This window comes from Galeopterus variegatus, unplaced genomic scaffold, assembly GCF_000696425.1.
Source record: "Galeopterus variegatus unplaced genomic scaffold, G_variegatus-3.0.2 Scaffold844, whole genome shotgun sequence".
Lineage (NCBI taxonomy): Eukaryota > Metazoa > Chordata > Mammalia > Dermoptera > Cynocephalidae > Galeopterus > Galeopterus variegatus.
Genome location: NW_007726955.1, coordinates 197,477 through 215,356, shown reverse-complemented (window position 1 = coordinate 215,356; position 17,880 = coordinate 197,477). Strand labels below are relative to the sequence as shown.

The following is a 17,880-nucleotide window of genomic DNA, read 5'->3' as shown; positions in this document are numbered from 1 at the left end:
CCCCCCTCCCATAACCAGGTACACTGCACCAGCACCTCGGGGCCCACCCAGGGACCTGAAGCATGCAGCTGGTGACTGGATACTCCCCACAACCAGGCCCACTGCCAGCACAAAAGAGCATGCCAAAAACATCACCTCCATGTGGGTGGCCCAACACAGCCACCACTATAACCATGGCTGCTGCGAAAGCAGCTAGATGCCACAGCCACCACACAGATGGTCCACCTGACACAAGGAGGGTCACCAGCAGAGATAAAAAAAAAAAGAAGAAGAGGATGTCTCTCTCCACAAAGCCCATTTCAGAGTGACAGAAGAAGCACCTGCTCTATGATAATATTGGGGGACCTGATCACACCTCTCAGCATTGGACAGATTATCTAGGCAACAAATCAATTGAGTAACCATTATTCTTTCAGAAGGAGAGAAGAAATCTAGGGTAATTAGAATGGGGAAGGGGGAACGAGAGGGGGACGGGGAGAGATTGGACAAGGGGCATAAAGAATAATTACGATTTGTAACAATATATAAGCCAGTAATATTGATTTGATCAATATATCTCAATGTTGAACCCCAAAAATTTGTATAATCAATTTTGATTCAATAAAAAAATTTTTTAAAAAACATAATAAATTACTCTGATCATAAACACCCATTGCCTGCAAACTGCTACTCTACATATCCTGTTCAGTTTCCAGTAGATAGAAGGTATCTTCTGGGTCTAAAGAAATTAAAAATCAAACTGAGGGATAAAGACAAAACTAAATTGTGATATAGAAGTTTTCTATGTATAGTTTGACAGGAGAAAAAAATTGGGGAGGGGGGCAGCAAGGATATAGAGGTTTACTAGGGAAAGCTACAGCCACAGAAGAATAGTTTTTAAATTGCAGTGAGGATACAGAGGTTTACTAGGGAAAGGTACAGCCACAGAAGAAGATTAAATTTTTAAAATCAGTCAGCACCAAGAGTTGACAGACAAATGGGCAATGGCAAACTGGTATAATTACTTTGGAAAATAATGTGTGGTCACCTAGTAAATTTGAGCATGTGTATACCCTACGACACAACAATTTTACTTGGAAGTATGTAACATAGAGAAATTCCTGCATAAATGCATAAGATTTGTATATGAATGTACATAGCCATAATATTTGTAGTAGCAAGGAAAAAGAAAAACTGAAAAAATAGAAGTATATATAAACTACTGCTCTTGCATACCAAAGCATAATATAGTTGTCATGAAGTAAAGCACTCATGTGATTGAGTTATAAACTGAACTAGCCACTTTTTTTTATGAAACACCATTTTTAGTGGAAAGAATGACAGACAAACTATGATTATTCAGACTTGAGTAGGAAGAGAACCTATTACTTCAAGGAATGGAATTGATAGTATTTGTTGCCAGTGATAAAAGCCAGGCTTTCAAATGAAGCTTAGAATTTTGGAAAACATGTATCCACCTCCACTCGTTTGACAGCTTCCTCATACTCAAAGCCTTTTCTCAGATTGATGGGAATCTCAAATGTGATTGTTTTTATATTGTACAATGAAATGTGTCAACATTTAAAAGATGTGAATAACTCAGTGAACCAATATTTTCCATATGACTAATGCATGAGGTTACAAAATCATGCACAGGGAAAGATCCACTCAAAAGAAAAGATAGACCAAAGGCATTTTAATGTTACAGGGTATGAAAAGTTCATTCATATTGTTTCACATTCTATATAATAACTAACTCATGAGAAACTATCATTTATGAAGTTTTAGTATAGTATCAAATTTAAAAAGCCACAATTTTTTGAAAAAGCTATTAAAATATTTCTCCTTTTTCCATCTATAAATCTGTGAGACTGAATATTCTTCTATACTTCAACCACATCACAACAGATTGAATGTAAAAGTAGATACTTGTATGAGAACCTATCTGTCTGTAAGGCAGGCTTAAATTAAAGAGGCTTGCAAAAATGTAAAACATCACTATTCTCACTGAATTCTTTTACTTTGAAAAAGTCAATTTCATAAGAGATGTTATGTTTTTAATATTTAATGGTTTAATGTTTTTAAAAATAAATTAATACAAGTAAATTACTTTTAAAATTTCTTTTTTAATTTCTAATATGGTAAGTGTCCATAGACATAACCCTCTTCCCCTTAAAAAGAAGCTCTTTGGAGCCCTGAATGACTTTCAGAAAGTAAAGAGAACTTCTGGCCAAGGGCACAAGAAACAAATTACCCTGAAATGTAGCAACAGCAAGTTAAAACAGTATGTATTATCTCACATACTTTATGAGAGGCAGGAATCCAGAAGCATCTTAACTGGGTGGTTCACTTGGGATCTCTCATGAGGTTGTAATAAGCCGTTGGCCAGAGCTACAGTTTCTGAAGACTTGACTGGGGTTGGAGAATCTGCTTCCAAGCTCATTCACTGGGCTGTTGGCAGGAGGCTTCATATTTACAGCCAATCATATTTATATTTTTCCCTCCTACCATGTTCTTTTCTCTCTCGATTTTTTCCTTGTTATATTTCATCAAAATATTAGGTTCAAATTATTAAAGCAAAGCCAACACATTCACCACATCTTTGAATAAAAGAGTTTAATAATTCTCTACTCCCCCACCACTAAAAAAGTAAAGACATGGAAGAAAAGTAATAATACCAATACCACCCCTGCCCCCAAACTAAGTACTATCTGTTACTCTTTTATGAAGAATCAGGCAGAAAATATTAACAGTAAAAAACACAGAATAAAGAACAAAGTTGGAGATCTCACACTTCCTGATTTCAAAACTTATTACAAATCTCCAGTAATCAAAACAGTGTGATACTGGCATAACACAGACATATGGACCAACAGAACAGACTAGAGAGCCCAGAAATAAACCTTTGCATATAAAGGTTGCTATGGTCTGAATGTGTCCCCCCAAAATTCATATATTGAAATCCTAACCCCACAGAGATGGTATTAGAAGATGGGGTCTTTGAGAGGTGATTAGGTCATGAGGATAGAGCTCTCATAAATAGGTTTAATGCCTTTGTAAAAGAGGCCCAGAGAGATCCCTCAGCCTTTCCACCATGTGAGGACACAGTGAGAAGGCACTGTCTAATAATCAGAAAGTGGGCCCTCCCTAGACACCAAATCTGCTGGTGCCTTAATCTTGAACTTCGTCGCTTCCAAAACAGTAAAAAATAAAATTCTGTTGTTTATAAGCTATCTAGTTTATAGTATTTTGTTACAGGAGCCCAAACAGATTAAGATAACGGTCAACTAATTTTTGACAAGGGGATCATGACCATTCAATGGGAAAAGGATAGACTTTTAACAAATGTTGCTTGGAAAAATAGACACCTGTATGCAAAAAAAATGAAACAACTCATATTGGATCAGACCTAAACATAAGATCTAAAACTATAAAACTCTTAAAAGAAAACATAGGGGAAAAGCTTCATGACACTGGATTTGGCAATAATTTCTTAGATATGAAACCAAAAGTACAGGTAACAAAAGTAAAAGTAGATAAATTAGACTACATCAAAACTTAAAATTTCTCTGCAAACGACACAATAACACAGTGAAAAGGCAACCTAGAGAATGATATAAAATACTTTCAAATTATATATCTGATAAGAGGTTAATATCCAGAATATATAAAGAACTAAGGGCTAGCCCTGTGGCTCCCTTGGGAGAGTGCGGCGCTAGTAGCACCAAGGCTGGGGTTCAGATCCTTTATAGAGATGGCCAGTGCGCTCACTGGCTGAGCATGGTGCGGACCACATCATGCCGAGGGTTGCAATCCCCTTACTGGTCGGAAAAAAAAATAAAGAACTAAAACTCAACAACAAAAGACACAGTTAAAATTATATGGTCAACAAGCATATGAAAAGATACTCAACATCCTATTCACTAGGCATGTGCAAATCAAAACCACAATGAGATACCACCTTACATTCATTAAAATGGCTACTCTCAAAAAAAGAAAAAGGAAAAGGAAAAAACAAGTGTTGGTGAGGATGTGGAGAAACTGGAATCCTTGTGCACTGTTAGTAGAAATGTGAAAGGGTACAGACACTATGTAAATCAGTACAATGGTTCCTCAAAAAATTAAATAGAATTACCATATTAATATGGTAATTCTACTTCTGAGTATAAAACAATTCTCCTTCTGGGTATAAACCCAAAAGAATTGAAAGCAAGGTCACAAAGAGACATCTGTACACCTATGTTCAGAACAGCATTATTCACAATAGCCAAAAGATGGAAGCAACCCAAGTGTCTACAAATAGATATATTAATAGCGAGACAGGAGATGCTCAGCTTCCATGGGTTCAGGTTTCAGGACACATCTCTGGGTCTCAAGCCCCTCCCCAAGGTCTCAAGCCCCTTCGTTAGGCCCTCCCCTAGAGGAGAGTTTATGTTGCTTATTGGACCTATTTTCAGTAGCAACACAGGGAGACTGAGACCACAAGGGGTGGACTTATGCAAATCCAGTGGCTGAGCATGCTCATTAGAAAGGAGTGATATAACAACTAGCTGAGCATGTTCAATAAAAAGAATTTATACAGGCTTATATGACCCCAGTGACTGAACATGTTCAGTGGAAAGGAGTTATCCTTTGAATGACCTTCCACTGGAGGCACTAAAGAGCACAGAATATTCTTGAATATGTCTGGTGCATGTGATACAATTTGACCAATGAACATGCCCTAACAGGAGACCAACTGAGCACGTGCAAGACTATGTTACATAACTGGGAACCACCCCCTTAAGTTGAACATTCGTTAGGTATCATGAGCGTGTATTAGACAGCAAAATCATAAAAGTAGAATACCAGTAAGAGGTAGGGTTGTTGCTCATTTTCCTGGGGCCAACCTGCACTTTGCTGGCTGAGATGTGTATGCTTTACTTTTGTGTTAAGCTTACTTTTAGCAGGTGGCTGCTCACTCTCGAGCCAGCCTGCACTCTGTACTAAACTTTAAGTGTGTATATTTCTTACTTTTATGTTAAATTTGGTGGGCCCTGTTCAGTCTCCGGAGCTCAGCTACACACTCTCCTATGAAATCTGTATCTCTTATTCATTACTTTAAACCTATTCTCACTTTCTGATCTGACTCTGCTCTTGAATTCTTTCCTGTGACAAAGTCAAGAATCTGCTAAGAGGACAGAGTGGGTTGAGGCTGGCTATTGGGCCTCCCCAGTCCCTCTCCTCCAGTATCAATAGTATGGTATATACATAAAACGATACACTATTCTGCATTAAAAAGGAGATTCTGACACAATCTACAACACGGTTGAACCTCGAGGACATTATATTAAGTGAAATAAGCAGTCACAAAAGGACAAATACTGTATGATTCCACCTGTATGAGGCACCTAGAATAGTCAAATTCATGGAAATAGGAAGTAGAATGCTGGTTGGCAGGAGCTGAGGGGAGGGAGAAATAGGGAGTTGTTGTTTAATGGATACAGAGTTTCAGTTTTGTACATGAAAAGCATTCTGAAGATTGATTTTTGCAACAATGGGAATGAACACCACTAAAAAGAAAATACAGAATAAGTCATACTGTATTGTGCCAATATATAAATAAAATACACAAGATTAAAATGTAAGATATATAAAGCCAATTAACCACTATATGTAGCTTTAAAATTCTCACCTGATTTTTTTGTGTTAATTCATTAACTGAACTTTTAAGTTTCTGCAGTTCCTGCACATATACAGCAACTTCCTGGGGGCCTTTGGCAAGTTCACTCCTTAGCTGGCTTATTGTGGCCTAAAGAAACAAACAAATAAATAAATAAATAAAAGTTAGAATGGACTAAAATGAATAAGAAAATGGAAGTATACAAAGGTTTTAAGATTACATAGATTTTTATTTTTGTTGTTGCTAAACTGAAATAATCTTTGGAACTTTCAAACAGGTTCTTTAATCCAACCATCTCTACTGCCACCTCACACTTTTATTAGCTAACTTTTAAAATTTATCCAAGATGCACAACTTCATTTATTTAATAACACACAAAATGAAAAGTTGACATCCCACTTTGTGTCTGAAGTAAGCATCAAACTACAAACTTGAACTTATTGGCTTTGAGGGGGCTGTCCAGTTAACTCAGTTGGTTAGAGTGCAGCCATATAACCCCAAGGTCAGGGATTGGGGTCCCCATACTGGGCAGCCATCCAAAGAAAAAAAAAAAGCAATGATTAAGGCTGACTGGTTAAGTCTGTTGCTTATGAGATAGGAAGTGATCAGTTTCCTTGGGTTTGGGTTTCAGGACATACCTATCAGTTTCAAGCCATACCCCAAAGTCTCTGGTCCTTCCTCTAAGGCATCCCCTAGAGGAGAGTTACTGTTGCTTGTTGGACCTGTTTTGGGCACCAACATGGGGAAATTGAGACCTCATGTTCGGTAGAAAGGGGTTATAAAACCCTAATAGTCAGCATGTTCACTAAACTGGAATTTATCCTTTGAATGACCTTCCACTAGAGATGCTAAAGAGCACAAAATATTCTTGAATATGTCTAGTGCATGTGATAGAATTTGACCAATAAACATGCCCTAAAAGGAGACCAACTGGGCATGTACAAGATTACGTTACATAACTTGGAACCATACCCTTAGTTGAATATTCATTAGGTAGCATGAATACGTATTAGATAGAGAAACTACAAAAGTAGAATCCCAGCACAAGACAGGGTTGCTCACCTTCCTGGGACCAACCGGCACTTTACCAGCTGAGGTGTGTATGCTTTCTTTTTGTATCAAACTTACTTTCACAAAGTGAGTACTCACTCTCTTGAGACAGCCTGCCCTCTGTACTAAACTTTAAGTGTCTACTTCTTACTTTTGTGTTAAACTTGGTATGGGCCCTGCTCAGTCTCTGGAGCTAGGCTGCACTCTCTCTGTGAAATCTGTACTTCTTATGTGTTACATTAAACCTGTTTTCCTCTTCTACTGGGATTCTACTCTTGAATTCTTTCCTGTGGCAGAGTCAAGAAGAACCTGTTAAGAGGATGGTGTGGATTGAGGCCAACTATCTATTGGGCATCCCTAGACACTCTCCTCCGGCATCAATTAGAGCACAGCCTTATAACAGCAAAGTCATGGGTTCAGATCCCCATGCCAGCCAACCACCAAATATAAAATAAAATAAAATAAACTCACTCATATTGATTTTGAAACTCTGTATTTTAATCATCCTGAATTTAAACATAAACTTTTACTTTAAGGCATGTATATGCCAACATGCAACACAGAGTTTGGTCTTGGTAAATTACCTTTCTGACTGTAATGAAAATGTATTTGTCCAAAGAAGCTACCAAACTAAAGCTATATGTAGTTTCATTAAGCTAGATCACTCTATGGTCAGGTATGATAGCTGGACATGAATGTACTTTAATGCATTTTAACATTTAAGAAAAACATGAAAATTAATATTTATTATTAAAACAACAGTTTAATCATTTAAAATGTATATATAAGAGAAAGAAAGTTAAACAAAGATCCTGGAAATACAAACTTCCTACATCAAAGCTCAAACATTAGACAGAAAGACTAAGTACTGCTATTTAGGTATAGTTTCCTGAAAATGACATTAACAAAAGAACTCTCTTTCTAATATTGTTCACTGGCTTTACTTTTTACATTCCTAAAGTTAAAATAATTTCCATTGTCTATATTCTTTATTACTGAAAAAACTTTATAATATGAACAAGATATAGATTTAAAATGCTTTTCTTAATAAACACATTAATAGTTATACATATCATGTATTACAAATAAGTCCTTTCATCTTCAAGGGAGAAACCTTAGAAGGCTACTAATTTATTGTGACAATAGTGCTATTGCTCAAGAGATCTTTTACTACTCCTCTTTTGGAAACCCTTCCAGAAGGTGTGGAACTTATTTTTTGAAAAGAATTATCTCTGGTGGTATATCTTCATGCATTTTAGGTGGGTTTGGTTTTAAATTTTGGAAACCACCTGGTAAACAAGGTAAATAATCGAACTGAATGATCAAACACTGGGGCTTATTTTATTTTAATGACCATAAATTAATAAAACTAGTTTTTTGAGTGTTTTCCAAACTTACTTAAAGTCAATTAAAATAAGTTCCAAAAATGTTTTTAGGGGCTGGTTGTTTAGCTCAGTTGGTTAGAGTGCAGTGTTATAACACCAAGGTTAAAGGTTCAGATCCCCATACAAGCCAACCATAAAAAAAAAAAAAACACGTTTTTTAGTAATGGCAGCATGTCTGGCATATATGCATGCCCTGACCTATTAAGGAAAACACTCATTTAAATGTACCAATTCTGGTACAATGGAAGGCAATCTGTCACATAACTTTATAGTTACACCTTATACACAGTGTTTCAATATCACATATAAGAACTGATATATTAAGATACATATATATACTTTATATCCTTCAAAGAAGAAAATGTTTAAATATTCATGTATTTTCCACTATGTTCAAGTTTACACACACACACACACAATCTTCAAATATCTCATGTGAAAAGAAGAACGACTTATTCTATGAATTCCTGAGGAGAGAACTAGAACCAGCGCATGTAAATTACAGCGAAACAAACGTCAACCCAACAGAATGGCTAACTTAGGAAGAAATATGGACACCCTACACCAGCTAGCAAGAGCTGTGGATCACTTATCAGGGTTGCTATAATGGGAAATCCTGGATGGAGTGTTAGACTAGATCATTTCTAAGACTTCTTTCAACTACATAATTCAATGTCTATCAATTAGAAATAAGTTTATCATAAAACAAGTCTTTCCTAAATATTTTTTTCTAAACAACATTGGTAATATAATTGTAGAAAATGATACTATTCTTCCTTACTCCTACCAAATTGAGATAAACTCAACTACCATTTATCAACTAGCCTTGAGTACATTTAATTTAAATATCATCTCTCTGCAATACACATCATTTATTAAACAGAATAATAATCTTTTATGCAAACATTCCTCTCTGTATATCTGGCTTTATAAAGTGAAAGTAAAACATAGTGACTATAAGACCGCATTGACTATAGACAAATATTACTCAGATCAAATGAAAGGCAGGCAAAAACTTTTGATGGGCCACTCTGAAAAATCTCAAATCCTGGCTTCACTCAACAGCATGCACAATAAAAGCTGATATCAATCATATTTAAGTATACTGAACTTCATTACCTCTGAGTTAGCATATTCTACTTGTAACTTTTTACACTCATCTTTGAGCTTTTCAGATTCTCTCTCACGTTCCAAGGTCATGTTATCCATTAGTGTTTGAACTTGGACCAATTCTTTCTTCAGTACAGCAACATCTTCTATACCAGGTCTCTGAAGCTGGGAAGCAACACATTTTAACTAAAAATTACAATGAAAAACTAAAATAATATACATTTTTAGAATGGTTTCATTACAAAGAAATCAAATTGAAAACAGTCCTTAACATCAATTTTTGGACTCCAAATATCAAACACTGATATCTTACCACCACCCCCGCCATAAGCCACTTCACCTTCCCATTCTATCTCATACTTAATAGAATTATCATTCAAGGTGTAATTTAGCAAATTCATAATTATCTTTAGTGCTTTATTTGCTTTCCTTTCCTTCACAAACTACATCCACTGGTCATAACAATGACTTCATAAATGCTACCTTCCTTCTTTTTCTATCCTAGGAAACCAGTAATAAAAAGGAAGAAGCAGATGTAAGGAAGCAGGTTGGATATAATTGATTCATTTATTCATATACTTATTGAGTACTAAAGAAGGAAGGAAAGAAGTCAAGGACAGACCCAAGGTTGTTAGGCCTGGGGAAAGTGTCGAACATGTATGGTACCAATGACAGAAATACAGTTATGAAGGAAATATGATGACTTTGATTTTATACTTGTTGAATTCAAAATGAAAGCTAGAAATTCAATTAGAAGTATCCTATAAGTAGATCGATTTATAAAACTAAAGTGCAAGGGAAAGTCAGGATCAGAGATGCAGATATGGAAACTATTAAAAAGACAGATATATTTAGATAGATTCAACAAAAATGCTAAGGTAGTATGTTATGTATCATAACATTCTATTTTTATTTTAAAAATCATATATAATATATATACATAGGCAGTAGAATATAGGAAATTTTTTATTTCCTTCCTTTACTCAAACTATATTTTTTTAACATTTTTCTTCAGAGTATGTATTTCATTTTTAATTTAGAAAGGCATAAAAATATATCCCAAAAAATAAAAAAATAAAAATAAAAATAGACATCCCAATAAATGATTTCTAAATTACCAGTTCAGTCTTCAGATCTTCAATTAGAGTTGCCTTTTTGCTTAATTCTTCTGTCAGATGTGACACTTTTTGTTCAGCAGCTTCTCGAAGGCTCCTTTCTTCATCATATTTTGACTTTATATCTAATTAAAGACAGTTATATAAATATTAGTTTCATGGTTTTAACTTTAGGGAAGAACATTATTATAAATTCCTGTACATTACTCTCCATATCTGTATATCACTCTAATTCAAACCTATATTCCTTAGATAACCATAAATATATACAATAAAATTACTTAAAATAATCAAATGTTTTTGTCTATATAAATTTCACCCAACAAAATTATTAATTAGCATTTTAATTTATATTTAATCACATAAAATATTTTACCTAAATGCACCTAACTTTAAAAAAAGTAACTGATAGCATAACCATTTAATCTATACAATATTATTTAATTAAATTCTTTAAAATGTTACTTTTTAATTTTTGAGGATCCACAAAAGAAAATTTATCTTCTCTAAATTTCAAGAAGAATCTACAGAGAAAAATCAGTCCTTGAAGGGAGGAGGCAGGAGAATAAACAAAATAATTTATATAACAACTCTGATATCACTAAACTCCATTAATCACTACCACAGTCTATAACAAATGCTTTATCACACTAAAATACTATGTTTATTTCTAGGATATACAATAACAAAAAGTAAATGAGACTTACTGGCTGAAAATTTTTTATCCAATTTACCTGCAATTTCAGTAGCAAGTTGAGCTGCTTTCTGTTCAAATAAGTCTTTCATTTGCTTAATATTAAAATTTTCTGTTTGGGCTTCTTCTAATTGTTGTTCCAAAGACTGTAGTTCTACAAAAAAAGTAGCAGTTATTCAACTAAAATGTTAATTACATATGCTAAACTATTATTGCTTATAACATAATCATTGTAATAGTTAAAACAATCAACATAAATGTATTATTAAATTACAAGTAGAATATTTTCACATTTCAAAGATTAAGCATATCTGATCCATTTAAGTCACAAATCATAATTTACAATCATAAAACAAATGAAAAGAATATTTAGAATCACCCCCAAATAATCTATAAAAATTTGTTTAAAAGTTATTTTGATTTCACATTTCATTATTTTCCTATATTTATCAACCAACCAAAAAAGAATATATTCAGCTCCTCTAATAAAATTAGTCATCAAGCAAGATGAAATTACAATTACGAAGAATCAAGGCCTTTAAAAAATTGATCAAGTATGCAGTCAACTCCTAATGCTTCATTTTCATAAAGAAAAAAGATTTCAGAGAGAAATTAAATGCAATAGCTAACCTCAAAATATAATTTTGATTATTCATTGAGCATTCCTCCAGTTAAAGACAGTTATAAAAATGCTAGTTCCATCAATTTATTTCAAGGAACCAAGACTATATCACTCTTTAATATAGACTTAAATTTTCATTTAGCAACCATATTAATGTAATATTCCAGAAGTTCATTTCCACTTTTAGAATAGAATGAATTTTTTAAAACTAAGAAAGATTTTAGTTAACTGATTAAATTATGAGGTTCACAAGTAACTCTTTTTTTGTTTGTTTTGGCAGCTGGACTGTTCAGGGATCTGAACCCTTGACCTTAGTTATCAGCACTGTGCTCTAATTAAGTGAGCTAACTGGCCAGCCCTTTGGTTTTTTGTTTGTTTGTTTGTTTGTTTTTTGGTTTACAGGTAACTTTCTTCTTTTTTTAAAAAAAGATGACCAGTAAGGGGATCTTAACCCTTGACTTGGTGTTGTCAGCACCATGCTCTCCCAAGTGAGCAACCAGCTATCCCTATATAGGAATCCAAACCTGTAGCCTTGGTATTATCAGCACCACACTCTCCCAAGTGAGCCACAGGCCGTCCCTACAGGTAACTTTCTAAACTTTGAATATGACCATTGTCTTCACTGTTTTAGAGCCATAAAGTATTATCACAAAACAAAATTCATTTAGCAAGCATCAAAGAAAAAAAAAAGGAAAAAAAATGAGAAAAAAGAAAAACATAAAGAAAATAATATCTGCTTTAACTAAAGTTACCTGCTGATGAATCAGCCAACAGTCCATCAGGTTTAGCCTCCTCAATGAAAACAAAGGACATAAACAAATGCATTAAAAGGAAAAGACAATACTGTGACAATTGTCAATGTTAGAAATTTCTGAAAGCCACATTCTGTCAGGTAAGTTTCAAGATTTTGGCAAAATTAGTTTGATAGTTCCTATTCTTCCAGATCTGTAAGGTAGCAGTAGGCAGACAAGCATAAAGATCTAAGGGCAGTTCATTGGTTCTAAGATACAATTTTTTGTATGTTAATATATATGAAATTATTATGGGTCTTACAATAGATGGCATATCAAATTCCATAAATTCAGTAATAAATTAATGATATAAGTTATTACTATTATAAATATAGATTCTAAGACAAATACTTAAGTCGGCAGGTAAGATTCAGTCTTACTTATCTAGCATTGAAATTACTTCAAACACTCACATAGTCTGCTACGTGAATGAAATATGTTTTGCTGTAATAAGAACTTGGAACGTACTCCCTCCACCCCTCAAGCATGTGATGTCTCATCAGACCCCATATGTGAGAACATGGAGTGAACTTCCACTCCCCTCCCCTCAGGAATGCGATGTCAGACCTTATATGAGCTACTAATCTTAACTACTGAACTTAAAAATACATATAAACCTAATTAGGAGTTTGACAAACAGTTTGAGAGCTTAGGCTACGGCAGCATGTACCCGGTTAGCTACTTCTCCAAGACCTGCAGCTCAGGCTGCAACAGGGACACACCCTATTAGCCTCTGAACTTTGAAGTCTGGCCCACTGACACTTGCACAACCCTCTAGCAGCGAGGGATACTGGTGGTCATGGATCACTCCTGAGAAAACACTTGTAAAAAAATAAAAGTATGCCTCAAACTTTAATCAGACTTTACTTTCCACAAAGACGTGCTTCCCCCAGTGTTGGAGTAGCCAGATTTATAAAGCAAACTCTATTAGACCTAAAGTTTATATATTTTAAAATCTCATCTAAAACAAAGCACTAATGCATCAGGTTTCAGATATTTCACCAATGTTGATGGAATTCATATGTCAGTCATCACTAATAAAGCAATAAATAGCTAATAATATTTCTTTCCCCACCAATAGACATTTTAGTCATTTCTAGTTTATCACAAACACAAATGCTTTGAAGAGATTCACTACTTTTTGAACCTATAATTGTTAACCATTTAGGTATTTGCCAGAAAATTAGAAAAAGGTAGCCCATATTAAAAAAAAATCGATAGGTAAGCAATTCATAATGAAACATCTTTAAGAAGTTACATCTTTGCATCCCATATATTTCTTTGCATTCATTAGAATTTCAAAAAATATATGAAGGTACTTCAAAAAGTTCGTGGCAAAATACAATTAGAAGATAATACAATTGGTTAGAGCATGGTGTTGTAACACCAAGGTCAAGGGTTCTGATGCTCTTACTGGCCAGCCACCAAAAAAAAAAAAAGATACTACGAATATTTCCATGAGCTTTTTGAAGACTCCTCATATACCGTAGGCTATTGAACACAGAGAAACAAATTAGGACATTATTTATATCAGGCCAACTACTTACAAAAGTGGTACTTTGCTTAATTTTCAACACTGAAAATAACTAACAAACATGCTTTAAATATTTTTAAAAGCAATTACTTGCTGCTGCAGCCCTTGATATTTTTCTAGTTCTTTCTTTAATTCTTCTGAGTACCATTTTTCTTCCTAATGAAAAATAAATTTTAATTAGCAAATTTTAAAAGATTTATTATCTGAAACACTGAAAATAAACAAGTATAATCAATTTTATTCTTACCTTAAGTGAAGCCTGTAGGTCTTGGACCTCTTGTCTCAGTAGTGTTATATCATCTCTAAACATTTATAGGGGGGAAAGAAATTATTAGGTAATGTCCTTTAATTAACAACCTGGTCTCTTAACGAATCATGGCTAGTAACCGTAAATTAATATTGTAGCTTTCTTGATTCTTGAAAAAAAAAAAAAAAAAAAAAACTCCTAAGGTTTTATGAATAATGGCCTATATATAAAACACGTAGAAAAATAATTTTATTCCTAAAGCTTATTGTTTATAAATGAAAAAACATTTTCTCATGAAAATAAATAACTGCCTGTCAAGTGCCTGAGCCAGAAGCAAAATATCTTCCATTAATTTACCAACAATAAGCATCAATGGCTTCCTTCTATAGTTAGCATAAAATCTAAAATCATTAACAGAAACTATAAAATCTGCACAATCTAGTCCTTGCCTTATCACTCTCCCCTCATTCACTTAGCTCTGGCAACACTGGCTTCTTTCTCTTCCTGAGTCTGACATGCTTTTCCTCTCTGAGAATCTTCTAATATTCTGCTCCCCTCATGTAAGAATCAGACTGACAAAGAACAGTAAGCCAACCACTCTAGGCTCTAATGCAGGAAAGAGCTTCCATAAGAAAACACATTTAAGATTATTATTCTGATGTCAGAAGTATATCTTTCTCTGTTGGATTGAAATGTATCTTATAGATATCTCCACATAGACATATGCTACAACATCATATGTAATTGCAAAACACTGAAAATATCCTAAATACTCATCAACAGGAGAATGATAAAATTCCATGCTATCATTAAAAATAATGAAATAGCTCTAACTGCACTGATATAAAAGAAACTGTAAGATACAGGCAGAAGGAAAAAGGGGTAGAACAATGTAGAATTACTACTTTTTGTGTAATTACAGATATTTATATATTTATTTATATGGATATGGATATAAGCATATGCATATATATGCGTAGACTGTGAAAGAACAGACAGGAAACTAATGAAAAGAACTAAAGGGTTAGGAGTGGCAAGAGCTCAATTTTCACCATACAACTTTTTGAACCATTTGAATTTTGCACTATGTCTATACAGTTTGAGCACCCTAATCTAAAAATCCGAATCCAAAATGCTCCAAAATCCAAAGCTTCTTGAGTGCTGACATGACACTCAAAGGAAATGTCCATTGGAGCATTTTGGATTTCAGATTTTCAGATTAGGGATGCTCAATCAGGATGCATTCTGCAAATATTCCAAAATACAAAAAAATTCAATATCCGAAACACTTCTGGTCCCAAGCATTTCAGATAAGGGATACTCAACCTGTACTGTCTATTTATATATTTTAAAATCTCATCTAAAACAAAGCACTAATGCATCAGGTTTCAGATATTTCACCAATGTTGATGGAATTCATATGTAAACTGATGAACAGAGAGCTTTAAAAGAAAAAGGTTTCATGAACTACCCAAGTCATGCAGACTTTTGATTTAAAAGACACATCCTGCCCATAATCACATGTTATCCAATGTGTTACAGAGGGGTAGAATGTAATTGTCATAAACTGGAAAGATGCAGGAAGATGGGAAGAGGAGACACAATAAGAAGTAAACTTGGATAAGCACACGGTTAACTATCCCATAAGAAATAAGAAACCAGTAAAAATTATTTAGAGCAAGAGCAATCAAATTTGCATTTTGAAAATATTATTCTGGCAGCAATATGAAGAATTAATTGGAGGAATACAAGACTAAAGGCAGAGAGCTGACTATAAATACTATAAAATATTTCTGAGTCACATAAGACAAGACCTAAAATAGGATGTAGCAGTGAGGATGAAAAAGGAAAAGAGAGCTGTTAAGGAAACAGAATTAACTGAACTTTGTGACAGATCAGATGGGGGTGGCAGGGACAGGTATGTAAAAATGAACACCCAATTTTCTGGCTTAAATTACTGGGTGGAGAAAAACGCTGCCATTCACCAGAAGAAGTAACTGTAGACAGGGAGCAAGTTCAGAAGGATATATAATAAACTCCGTTCTTAAAACATCAATGGTAAGGTGCCTTTACAACATCTAAGGGAAGATACCTAGTAGGTAATTTGGAAGATAATTTTAGTTTGGAGATGTAGTTTAGGAGGAAGTTATGTATGTGGATATTACTGCAGGTAGATTATGGTCATCCCTCAATATCCATGAAGGATTGGTTACAGGACCTCCCTCGGATACCAAGATCTGTGGATGCTCAAGTCTCTGATATAAAATGGTGTAGTATTTGCATATAATCTATACGCATCCTTTCATATACTTTAAATCATCTCTAGATTACTTACAATACCTAAAACAATGTAAATACTACATAAATAGTTGTTACATTGTTTTGTTTAGGGAATAATGACAAGAAAAAAAGTCTTTATGAATTCAGTACAGATGCAATTTGTTTTTTTCAGAATACTTTCAACCCATGAATGGATGAATCCGTGGATGTGGAACCCTCAGATACAGAGGGCTGACTGTATATGGAGGAAGAGCAGCACACAAAACAGATCAAGAAAGAATGATCTCAATGGTATGTTGTCTCAGAAGACTAGACCAAAAGAGAGCTAGAAGAGTCAAATTTTGCAGAGGTTTTAGTAGGTAGTCTACAAAGATGACTGCCATCAAGTTCTTCCCTTCATATATGCAAAATCCACTGCTCCACTGAAAAACGAAGTTTATTTCTTGGCCTTTTGAATCTGAGCCAGACCTGTGTCTAATTTAACCAATACAATGTGGCAGAAGGGTTGCAGACACTTTTGTTTTGTTTTGTTTTTTGTTTTTTATTTTGTCAGTATACAATGTGGTTGATTATTGTGGCCCATTACCGAAACTTCCCTCCCTCCTCCCTCCCAACAACTTCATATCTGTTCGCTTGTCGTATCAACTTCAAGTAATCGTAATTGTTGTGTCTTCTTCCCTCTCCCCCCCCCCAGTTTATTTGTGTATTTATTTATTTTTAGCTTCCACAAATAAGTGAGAACATGTGATATTTCTCTTTCTGTGCCTGACTTGTTTTACTTAATATAATTCCCTCTAGGTCTATCCATGTTGTTGCAAATGGCAGTATTTCATTCTCTTTTATAGCAGAGTACTATTCCATTGTGTAGATATACCACATTTTCCGTATCCACTTATCTGATGATGAACATTTGGGCTGGTTCCAACTCTTAGCTATTGTAAATAGTGCTGCAATGAACACTGGAGAACAGGTATACCTTCAACTTGATGATTTCCATTCCTCTGGGTATATTCCAGGCAGTGGGATAGCTAGGTCATATGGTAGGTCTATCTGCAATTGTTTGAGGAACCTCCATATCATTTTCCATAGAGGCTGCACCATTTAGCAGTCCCACCAACAGTGTATGAGAGTTCTTTTTTCTCTGCAACCTCACCAGTGTTTATCATTCACAGTCTTTTGGATATTAGCCATCCTAACTGGGGTGAGATGGTATCTCAGTGTGGTTTTGATTTGCATTTCCCGAATGCTGAGTGATGTTCAGCATTTTTCATGTGTCTGTTGGCTATCCATATATCTTCCTTTGAGAAATGCCTATTTATCTCTTTTGCCCATTTTTTAATTGGGTTACTTGTTTTTTTGTTGTAAAGTTGTTTCAGTTCCTTGTATATTCTGGATATTAATCCTTTGTCAG

At 34.5% G+C, this 17,880-nt stretch overlaps 1 protein-coding gene across 1 annotated transcript in view; it reads right to left on the bottom strand.

The window, feature by feature from the left end:
• The window catches only part of EEA1 (early endosome antigen 1), a 136,683-nt gene that overhangs the window by 61,271 nt on the left and 57,532 nt on the right, over window positions 1–17,880 (bottom strand). Inside the window, exons 5-11 of the mRNA XM_008572858.1 lie at window positions 14,190–14,244; window positions 14,033–14,098; window positions 12,370–12,409; window positions 11,036–11,149; window positions 10,305–10,426; window positions 9,196–9,351; window positions 5,654–5,770 (exon numbers count right to left, since the gene is read on the bottom strand). Of these exons, the coding sequence (XP_008571080.1) occupies window positions 5,654–5,770; window positions 9,196–9,351; window positions 10,305–10,426; window positions 11,036–11,149; window positions 12,370–12,409; window positions 14,033–14,098; window positions 14,190–14,244 (670 nt within the window). The remainder of the gene's footprint in view (window positions 1–5,653; window positions 5,771–9,195; window positions 9,352–10,304; window positions 10,427–11,035; window positions 11,150–12,369; window positions 12,410–14,032; window positions 14,099–14,189; window positions 14,245–17,880) is intronic.